An 11397-nucleotide genomic window follows, 5' to 3' on the forward strand; every position below is an offset into this window, starting at 1 on the left:
ATCGTACTCGGTGCCGGCTGGCTCGCACCCTTCTTAGTCTTTCTTTTGCGTGCCTTCTTCTTCTCCTGTAATGGGACCGAGTTCTGCTCACAGACCGCCTTCTTGAGTGTGTTGGGGCTGATAATATTTCGCACCTCGCCTATCTGAGGCTCGGTGAAGTCGGCAGCTGGAGGCGTCTCCTGAGAGCTGAACGCCAGACGGCGCCTGTTGCAACTTGGCTTCTCCGCGGTACGAGCTAGATCGCACACGTCTTTTGTTGGGTTTGGTTCTTGAGAAGGAGGCCCCATGAAGTCGCCATCGTACCCATGCTCGGCAAAGTACTGATCGACGTTGCCAAATGTATCATCATCGTCGTCGTCGTCGTTCTGATCCTGTGCCATATGCATGTTTGGATCCAGTGGCATAGGGATGTCCGGCACCGTTACGGCGGTCTTGCCATGGGGCCGACTTGGCGCCGGCACGACTGGCGGTGTTGTCTTTGGGGTGGTGTCCCCCGCCCCCAAACGAATCTGGCTCTTCGGCCAAAGCAGGGGCCAGCTCAGGCAGGCGCTGAGGGTCATCACGTCATCATCGTCGGCCCCGACGGGTCGAATCGGAGGTAACAAGTCGTCGCAGCCTGGCAGCACCCGAACCAGTTGAACCCTAAACAAGTTGGGTGGCATCTGGGTACCGTGGAACAAGGGGTTGCCCGGTTGAACGATTTTGCCCTTGGCGACATCGACCAACTCGTTGTTCACGAAGTGGAGGAGAGTGCACGGAACGTCGGCGGCGCCCTGCGAAAACATGTAGGGCGTCAGGGATGCCCAGTCAAAGGCAAGGAGATGAAGTCCTCGGCCGAGAGAGGCTTAATTAGTTACCGTGATGATGGCGTCGAGCTCGGCTAATGTCGAGGCACCGCCAACGGCGGGCGTGCAGTTGACGGAGCGGCCGCTTGCTGAAGAGGTGCCGGCCGGCGTACACCCGGGTGCATTAAGCTCCCGTGCCGGCGTCGGAGACACCAATGCCGCCTCCGCCGGAGGCACCAATGGCCCCGCCATCGCATTATGCGAGTTGCTGGCCGTGAAGCTAGGAATCGGGGGCGGCCCCTGTTGGCCGCCCGCAATCCACGCACTCAACCCCGAGATCAAGGTAGGCACAAGGGCGGTGATCGTCGCTCCGAGTCGTTGTTCCACTTGCTCTTGGACAATCTCCGGAATCCGCGCCACCTGTGCCTTGAGTTCTTGAACCTCTCGCGCCTGGCTTTCCGAGCTGGTCTTTTTCTCCTTCCGCACACCAGCGGTATAGTATGACCCCCATTTTGTCGACAAGCCTTTGCCGGCCACACGACCAGCTGACGTCGGCTTACTGAGCTTATCCTTGTTCTTCATTATATTCAACCCCCTATTTAGAGTGGTGTCCCAAGGGTTGCTCTGAGTCGACCCCGCGCTACTGCTTTCAGTCGCCTGCGGAAGGAATGTGAACCATTTAGAAATTCGGCTTCATTAATTAGAATGCAACCATATGGAGCTAATTACGCGGGGGTGTATTCCTTACCAGAACAAGCTCAAGCTGCCTGGTCTTCGGATCCGTGGTAAGCTCCTTTGTTTTCGGGTCCTTCTTGTACCGGGCCCTGACAAAGTTCCTGGTCTGCTTGTCACCGTATTTATCGAAGAGGGGCGGTAGGCCTTGCTCGGCACGGTCCGCCTCCTCCTTGTCCCATATAGGCTCCGCCACTCTGTAACCGCCGGGACCGAGTGTGTGTTCCCCTATGTTCAGCTCCCGCATTTGTTTCCCCCACTCACTTGATTGGGAGCTTGCGGTGCTCGAGCAATTGATCTTGAAGTCGTTGTAGTCATCTTCGGTGATCGAAGGATTTTTCTCCTTGATCTTCTCATAACTCTCACCTTTCTCGATCATTCTCTTCACATTGCTTTTCCAAGTAGACAGGGCCTTGCTCATCTTCGTGAGGGCAGCATTGTTCACTTTATTCCCTTTGAGGCTTGTGTTTTCGAATTCAGCGGGGAACTTGTATCGTTCGTGCAGCTTCGTGAAGAGGAGGTGGCGCAAATTCCCCCGGTCAGGATGCCTCAGGTTCTCGGTGTTGATCGAGACGGTGCTCCGGACAATGCACCCGAGCTGAAGCGAGTACCCCTTGACTATTCGTTCGGGCGCCGTTGGATTCCCGTTGGAGTCCACTTCAGTAACTTCCTCCTTGAGGGTGCGGAGCACGATCGGGCGCCGGTCCTTCCGTTGCCTCTTCGGCTGGCTGCTATCTGTGCGTGCGCCGCCATCATCAGTGGTGGCATCCTCGGCGGCACCATCAGTGGTGGCATCAGTGTGGTCATCCTCGGCGGCACCATCCGTGGTCTCAGGATCGGTGGGGAAGGCGGCGGCCTCATACAAGTGAGGTTGTTCCTCCATCTCCTGGGACAGCTCCCAGAATGCCTTGCCGCCCGAACCCCCGGCCTCATCGTTGTGGGCCATGTTTCTCTCTAAATAGAAACAAAGTTTGGTCAAAAAGTTGGTTATTGTCAAGGAACAAGATCATGGTCTCATCATTTAGGGTTTGTCGACACCGAGGCATCCTAAAATCTAAGCTTTTATCATTGAGGGTTTTTCGACGCCAAGGCACCCTAAAAGCCTAACTTTTCATCATTTCGGTTTTTATCGACACCGAGGCACCCTAAAAGCCATGCATTAGTCACAAGTACGCCGGGGCACTTGATCCTACTTAATTAACTACTAAGATACCCCGGCCCATGCATTAGTCACAAGTACCCCATATGTCCTATTTTTAGCAAAGTCATGCTAAAATTCACGGAAAATTTCAGCATGACCTTTGCTGAAAATAGGACATATGGAGTACCCGAATTTGCTGGAACGGAAGTTAATCGACATTCCAGCAAACTCAAGGGCCTCTCGGGTGGACAAGGCAAAAAAGGCCTCCATCACAACATGGAAAATACATTGGCATGTGGACTGGAATGTGGCTTCATTTAACAACAACAGTTTCACACAGAAAACAGAGCTGAATTCATTGAGATATTTGCATTGCTAGCTACATTTCAGTGCCAAATTTCACCAATTTAAGCAAAACTACCGTTTAGCTAGCTACAGTTCAGTGCCATATTTCACTGGATTAAAATAAGCACATACACATAACTGACAGCACACATACACATCACTGATTTAACGAAATTTGCACACAACTCAGTAGCACTTCATCATCATATAAAGTATATTAGCAGCAGTACAAATAAAGAGACATGATCAAAGTACTTCATAATAAACCCAAGCAACTTCATAATAAATCACTAGTCCTACTTATTGATGGTTTCTAAATCATTTATTTGATCGATAACAAATAGCCTTGTCCTGCACAAAATCTTTGTCCTCAGCTGTAAACTGAACTATTGTCAGGTCATGTTGTCAGGTCATGTTGAAAGTAAAATAGGACCTTGCTGTGTTTGGGACCAAATTGTTATTTGGCTATTCTAGCTGGCTTTTTTTAGCGAATTGTAACTTGTGTGAAGCTGAAACAAAGTTAACTTACATGCTCCTATATGCTCAGCTGAATTATTATAACATGTCTATCCAGTTTGCAGTTATTCTTACAATGTTATCTTGGCATATTTTGCAGAAAGGTACCAAGAGGGTGCAATTTGTCAGGAACTTGATTAGGGAGGTTGCTGGATTCGCTCCCTATGAGAAACGTATCACTGAGCTTCTTAAGGTTGGAAAGGACAAGCGTGCACTCAAGGTCGCCAAGAGAAAGCTTGGTACTCACAAGAGAGCAAAGAAGAAGAGAGAGGAGATGTCAAGTGTCCTTAGGAAGATGAGGTGTGTAACCACTCTGACTCACCATTTATATTATGAACATTATTTTTCTGACCATGTTCATTAGGTTTTGCTTGATTGAATTACAGATGGTTGTATGATTATAAGAGTCACACCTGTGTGCGGGATGGTCTCAAGTCAAGTTAACAATATCTGCCAAAACCTAATACAAATGAATCATATGAATAAAAATGATTGATGCAGAATCCAAAATGGCAACTGGCATACATTGCTAGCAAAGTACTATTTCAATTGATCAGAGTTTTGAGTTGGCTCTGTGGCAAAACAATGTTAAGCACGCTTTATAAGCACGCTTTCAGCACTAATTTAAGCTGTTGCCAACTTCTGCAGAACTTAAACTTGGCTTGCTGACTAAATAATACTACCTCCGATCTATAATAAGTGTCGCAGTTTTGAACTAACCCCGGTTCAAAACTGCAATACTTATTTTGGATCGGAGGGAATACTACGTTAAGTTGCCTTCTGCTATTTGATCTCACAACTTTTTCTTCCAAGTACTGAATTTGACTTGTATCATTTGTAAGAATTGTGGACTCTTCATTCCAGCCCCAAATATCTACTGTGTATCATATTTTTTGCTTATGTCACACATTATCTTTATTGGTTAAGCTAAGGAACTCTCCCTTGTGTGCAGAAAAATAGTGCCCATCAGGACCAAAACAATTAAAGCCAGTCAAAAGGATTAGTAGAAATCGAGGCCCTCGCCTGACATGCATCTAGTCGAGGGCATTGGTCGCACGCTCAATTGAAATAGTACTTTGCTAGCAATGTATGTCAAGTTAACAATCGAAGTGCATACAGAAAACACAGAATTAATGCAGAATCCAAAATGCAAAGTGTTCTTTAGGTTTTTCTTTTTTCTGACCATGTTCATGTCTTCTACTTTCAGGCAAAAATAGTTGCAATTCTGTTTTGCTGCAACAGTTGGTATATAAATGACTAAAATGTTCTCACGTGATATGCAGGTCTGCTGGTGGTGGTGGTGCTGGTGACAAGAAGAAATAGAGATGGGGCTCACGGGGGATGCGAGGGGGAGAGGGGGAGAGGAGGAGGGGGAGCTCACGGGGGCGACGAGGTCCGGGTGGTGGTGTGGGTGCTCCGGCGACGGTGGTGTGGACGGGGCGGCGTCCGGGCCACCGGCGACGAGGGCGGCGGGGCGATGGCGAGTCGGCCTGGCCACCGGAGTCGGCCGGGCGAGGTCAACGGCGAGCGCCCCCTCTTCCTCCTCCTTCTCCGTGGGGAAAGCGGCGGGGCGGCGGCGTCGGGAGAGGAGAGGGCGGCGTCGCGGCGTCTCACGGCGTCGGGGCGGCGTCGCGGCGTCGGGGCGGCGTCGAGGCGGCGGGGCAGCGGCGTCGGGAGAGGAGAGGAGAGGGGAAGGGGATCGAGGGCGAGGGCGAGAAGGGGATCGAGGGCCGGGGAGGAAAAATATGGATGGGGGCACAATACTAATGGCGCACCACCCCCCGGTGCGCCATAAGTATATCCACACTAATGGCGCACCTCACCCTGGTGCGCCATTAGTATTTTTTTTTGATTTCTGCTCGAGCCAACAGGTTATCTCCCACCTGACCTGATCCACACCAAGTCCCCTCTACTAGCTCGACTGGTCAGTAGCCAGTTCTCACACCAGGAGGTCCTGGGTTCGACTCCCAGGCTCCACAAATTTTTTTTATCATTTAAAAAGCTGTTTGATACTTATTTATGTTTAAATATGTTCAAACTTGTTTAAATAATAACAGTAATATTTTTTTATAAGACAGTAGCATTTAAAAAGCTGTTTGATACTTATTTTTTTATAAGACGGTGCGCGGGGTGCGGGGGGTCGGCGGCGGCGGTTGGGTAGGGGAATCGAGGGTGCGGTGGGTCGGCGGCGGCGGCCGGTGGACTTGGGGGGTGCTCGGCGCCGAGGGGGACCGGATCTGGCGAGGTGGGATAGCGGTCGAGATGGAGGGGGATCGAGGTGGGCTCCACAAATTTTTTTTAGCATTTAAAAAGCTGTTTGATACTTATTTGTGTTTAAATATGTTCAAACTTGTTTAAATAATAACAGTAATATTTTTTTATAAGACAGTAGCATTTAAAAAGCTGTTTGATACTAATTTTTTTTATAAGACGGTGCGCGGGGTGCGGGGGGTCGGCGGCGGCGGTTGGGTAGGGGAATCGAGGGTGCGGGGGGTCGGCGGCGGCGGCCGGTGGACTGGGGGGTGCTCGGCGGCGAGGGGGGCCGGATCTGGCAAGGTGGGATAGCGATCGAGATGGAGGGGGATCGAGATCGAGTGTCCATGAAATTTAAAAATATTCATGATAGTTCAAAAAGTACCCATGAAATACAATCGAGAAATGAAGGCTACGATTTAAATACAATCGATCTTAGCTAGCTATCTGTTCACAATCTTCTTGCCCTTCTTTTTCGCAAATGGAGTTCTTCTGTGGAACGGACGTCCTTTAGGTAGGGTGGTCCTGCTTCTTCTTGTGGTGTATGCTGCTACTTCATCATCGTCGTCATGTTCGATCCTCGGGTCGCCGTACTTGTCGAAGTCTTGCTCATTGGCTACTCCATCCATTCCGATGATCTTCCTTTTGCCTCTCCTCACGACAACACGACTGGGCTTTGGCGGGTCGGTAATGAAGAAGCATTGGTCCACTTGGGAAGCCAGTACCCATGGCTCATTTTTCGCGGTGACGTTTGCGCCCGCGGTCTTGGATTTGGCTTCGGGTATAACCATGGTGGTGAAATACCGGTCTTCTTTTATGACGTTCTTGGCCCATCTGACACGGAACATCGGGACCTTCTCTCCAGCGTAGCTCAGCTCCCAGATCTCCTCGATCCTTCCGTAGTATCTGTCCTTGTCGTTACCGGTGTAGGATTCCATCGTTACCCCGGAGTTCTGATAACCATCGCTCTTCATGTCCTTGGCCTCGGTGTAGAATGTGTAGCCGTTGATATCGTACGCCTCATAGGTCATCAGGTTGTGCTCGGCGCCCTGTGACAAGGCGAATATGAGTTGTTCTTCCGCGGAAGAATCCTCATGTAAAGGGTACGACAGAAGCTTATGCTTGAACCAACGCGTGAAACATGAGTTGTGCTCTTTGAGTATATCTCCGTCCGTCCTCTGTTGGCCTCGGTCATTGTACGTCTTTTTAATAAAGGTTTTGTGCTCTACCAACCAAGGATCGACCACGTCTATGTGTTGTAGCGCGACTAGGTTTGCTCTTTCAAAGTCGGCGAGTCGACCCTCGAAGTCGACATGCATTTCGCGGCGACCCTCACGGTGACCCCATCCAGCGAGCCTGCCGAGGTGCCTGTTGACGGGCAGACCAACGGGGTTCTCGATGCCTAGATAATTCGTGCAGTAGGAGATGCACTCTTCGGTCAGAAAGCCCCTGGCTATGCTTCCTTCTGGACGTGACATGTTGCGAACGTATCCTTTGATGACACCATTCATCCTTTCGAACGGCATCATGCTGTGCAGGAACGTCGGCCCGAGTTGGATGATATCCTCCACTATATGGACCAGCAGATGCACCATAACGTCGAAGAATGCGGGCGGGAAGTACATCTCAAGCTCGCATAGTATCACCACGATCTCTTCCTGTAGCCTTCTGAGTTGCCTCACGCCAATCGACTTCCGAGAGATGACGTCGAAGAAGTTGCATAGGCCAAATAGCGTTTCACGGACGTGCGCGTCCATGATCCCACGGATTGCAACTGGAAGTATCTGCGTCATCAGCACGTGACAGTCGTGAGACTTCATCCCGCTGAACTTCTGCTTCGCTGGGTCTAGGTATCTGCTTATCTTCCCCGCGTAACCGTAAGGAAGTTTTACTCCTAGGAGGCAGGTGAAAAACTGCTCGATCTCCTCCTGACTTAGAGTGAAGCACGCGGGAGGGTAGTCATTTCCGGTCTTCTTGGCCTTTTTGCCTTTGCGACGACTTTCTGTGTCCTGCTTCGCCTCATCATCATCATCATCATCATCATCATCATCATCATCATATATAGCGTGAAGCTCCTGCCTGATGCCCATTGATTTCAAGTCTGCCCTTGCTTTCGGCCCATCTTTGGTCCTCTCTGGCATGTTGAGCAGGGTACCAAGCAGACTCTCGCACACGTTCTTCGTGATATGCATGACATCAAGGCTGTGAGGCACACGGTGGATCTTCCAGTACGGCAAGTCCCAGAAAACAGACCTCGTTTTCCATACCTTCAGCAGCGGCTCTGGCGCCTTTCGCTTCTTTCCCGGCTCTGGCGCCTTTTGCTTCTTTCCCGGCAGTGGGCAGTCTTTCCAATTTTTCAACAGCTTGTCTATTTCCTCGCCGCTCCTCGTACACGGGCGTTTTCGGGGTTCGGTTTCACCATCGAACAGATCCTTGCGTTTCCTCCACGGGTCATCGTCGCGAAGCCACCTTCGATGTCCCATGAACACGGTTTTCGAAGACCCGGGATCTCTATCTAGCTGGCGATACGTTGTGTCATCCATGCACCTTACGCATCCAGAAAATCCGTGGACTACCTGCCCCGCAAGATATCCGTAACCGAGATAGTCGTGCACCGTCGTGAGCAGTGCGGCTCTCATAGGGAAATATTCTTTCTCTGCGGCGTCCCACGTATTGGCTGGCGTTTTCCACAGCGTGTCAAGCTCCTCTTTCAGCAGCCCCAGATACAGATTGATGTCGTTCCCTGGTTGTTTCGGCCCTTCAATTAGCATACTCATGTGAATGTACTTCCTCTTCATGCACAACCAGGGGGGAAGGTTGTACATCCACACAAACACAGGCCAGGTGCTATGTGTGCTTCTCTGGCTGCCAAACGGATTGACTCCATCGGTGCTCGCGCCCAGCACGATGTTCCTTGGATCGTTCCCAAATTCTGGGTATTCGAAGTTCAATGCTTGCCACTGGCTCGCATCCTTAGGGTGACTCAGCATCTTGTCTTTTTTATCTATCTCCGGATCATTTGCGTCATCTTCTCGCTTCTTCTCCTCCCTATCCGCGTGCCAACGTAGGAGCTTTGCTACCTTAGGATCCGCGAAATACCGCTGCAGACGAGGAGTGATCGGAAAGTACCACACCACTTTTCGAGGAGCATTCTTCCTCTTCTTGTATCGAGTGACACCGCACACCGGACATATTGTAGACTCCGCGTGCTCGTCCTGATAAATGATGCAATTGTTCATGCACACATGGTATTTCACGTGCGGTAAATCCAGAGGACACACGATTTTCTTCGCCTCCTCCAAACTGGTCGGGCACTTGTTCCCCTTGGGAAGACGTTCGTGCCAGAATGACATGTTCTCGTCGAAGCATGCATCGGTCATTTTGTGTTTTACCTTCATCTCCAGGGCCATGAGCGTTACTTTCAGGCGGGTATCCTCGGGCCTGCATCCTTCATACAATGGAGTAACCGCGTCTAACTCAAGTTGATCCATCTTGGCTTTCTCTCGGGCGGCAGCTCTTGCGTTATCCGTCTGCTTGAGAAGCAGCTCTTGAATATGAGGGTCCTGCACCCAGCCCATCGATGGTCCAGCGTCGTCTGCTCCGCCGGCATCATCATCTTCATGATCATGCCCGTCGCCTGCTCCGGCATCTTCCTCATCATCATGTCCTGCATCTTCTACATGATGACTGTGTACAGCATCACAGTCGTGATCATCTCCTGGGGATTCTTCGTCTTCTCGCCCGCCCGAGCCGCGGTGGTTGTCTTGCTGCCCTTCCTCATTTCTTGCCCGGCCCGCATGGACGACTTCGTAGTCATCTTCATCACCTTGCCACCGATAGCCATCCATGAAACCACGCAACAGCAGGTGGTCCCGCACCTGCCCGGAATCCGGGTCCGCAATAAGGCTCTTCAGCTTGCATCTTCGACACGGACATCTTATCTCCGTCTCGTTCTTTTGAAGCATCTCGGCCTTCGCGGACCTCAAAAACCTATTCACGATGCCTTCGGTCATCGTGCGGACCATGGTCGCCTGCGGGGTAGAGCAAAACGATATTTTAGAACCAAACAAAAATTTGGCATGACCTTCCCTAAAAATAGGACCAAAAAGAATGCTTAATGCCAAAATTCTCGCCGAAACGGAAATGAATCAACATTCAGGCAAAATATTGGCAACTATCGCATATCAAATACCGGTACACCTCCAAACACAAACACATATGCAACACCACAAACATATGCAACACCACGAACATACAAAGATCTAGCTAGGCCGTAAAAAGTGCATGTGCACATTGTTGTAAGGAGAACAACCTAAATATAGCTTCCCCCCTTACTTACCTATTAAAACAAGGTAATTTAACCACTTAATTTGAATGAATCTATGGTGGAAATGAGGTGAAAAAGAGGAGGCACCCGAGACAAGGAGGAGGTGGAGAGAATGAAGTGGGGAGAAAGTGAGTGTGTGGGTAGGAGAGGCTGTCCCAAATATCTTGTTGCTGGCCACTTACTAATGGCGCACCTCTTGCATGGTGCGCCATTAGTACTTACAACTACTAATGGCGCACTTGGGCAGGATGCGCCATTAGTATGTTTGGATAGGCGCACTAGTTCAAAAAAAAAACTCCTATACTAATGGCGCACCCACTCCTTGGTGCGCCATTAGTAGTTACAACTACTAATGGCGCACTTGGGCAGGATGCGCCATTAGTATGTTTGGATAGGCGCACTAGTTCAAAAAAAAAATTCTATACTAATGGCGCACCTGCTGCCTAGTGCGCCATTAGTAGTTACAACTACTAATGGCGCACTTTGCCGGGATGCGCCATTAGTATGTTTGGACAGGCGCACTAGTTAAAAAAAAATTTGATACTAATGGCGCACCCGTAGCATGGTGAGCCATTAGTTGTTTAAACTCTAATGGCGCATCAGATTGTGGTGCGCCATTAGTATATACTAATGCCGCACCATCTTTCTGGTGCGCCATTAGTGTCAATGCCATCTATAGCCATTTTGCTAGTAGTGATTCTCTGTAACCGACTCTGTGTAACCCTAACCCCCTCTGGTGTCTATATAAACCGGAGGGTTTAGTCTGTAGCACAAGAACAATCATAATCATATGCTAGCTTCTAGGGTTTAGCCTCTATGATCTCGTGGTAGATCAACTCTTGTAATACTCATATCATCAAGATCAATCAAGCAGGAAGTAGGGTATTACCTCCATAGAGAGGGCCCGAACCTGGGTAAACATTGTGTCCCCCGCCTCCTGTCACCATTAGCCTTAGACATACAGTTCGGGACCCCCTACATGAGATCGGCCGGTTTTGACACCGACATTCGCTGTTCATCCCTTTGTTCGAGGGTTCATGTTTTATTACGGGCTAGATTTTCACGGTCTAGCTCCAGACTCCTTCCTTCACATCTCAGCGTTTATCATCACGTGCGAGGTCTTCCTCCGTGTTTCCCCACACTTCGGCTTATGGCTCAAGACCTTTAATGTGAAACCAAAGGTAGTCGACGGGAAACAAGCGGAGTGCAGAGGTGCTGCAATAAGCAAACTCACCTATTCTCCTTGGCCAAAGGGCTCCTTCACAGAAACTTCCGACCTACAGCAACGGGAGTGGTTT

At 50.0% G+C, this 11397-nt stretch overlaps 1 protein-coding gene across 1 annotated transcript; it reads left to right on the forward strand.

Moving 5' to 3' along the window:
* Positions 1-3550: 3550 nt before the first annotated feature.
* Positions 3551-4861, forward strand: LOC123117025 (60S ribosomal protein L36-2-like). The gene is made up of 2 exons (XM_044537880.1): positions 3551-3819; positions 4803-4861. Exons 1-2 carry the CDS (start codon positions 3566-3568, stop codon positions 4840-4842), a joined length of 294 nt encoding a protein of 97 aa, XP_044393815.1. The 5' UTR covers positions 3551-3565; the 3' UTR covers positions 4843-4861.
* The last annotated feature ends 6536 nt before the right edge of the window (positions 4862-11397 follow it).

The sequence above is a fragment of the Triticum aestivum genome, chromosome 5B (assembly GCF_018294505.1).
Source record: "Triticum aestivum cultivar Chinese Spring chromosome 5B, IWGSC CS RefSeq v2.1, whole genome shotgun sequence".
Lineage (NCBI taxonomy): Eukaryota > Viridiplantae > Streptophyta > Magnoliopsida > Poales > Poaceae > Triticum > Triticum aestivum.

What these genes read in the sequence shown, in the direction of transcription:
- LOC123117025 (XM_044537880.1), top strand. Translation starts at nt 3,566, where the DNA reads ATGTCTATCCAGTTTGCAGTTATTCTTACAATGTTATCTTGGCATATT. An exon ending in AGTGTCCTTAGGAAGATGAG is followed by an intron (nt 3,820 to 4,802) that starts GTGTGTAACCAC and finishes CGTGATATGCAG; the next exon opens with GTCTGCTGGTGGTGGTGGTG.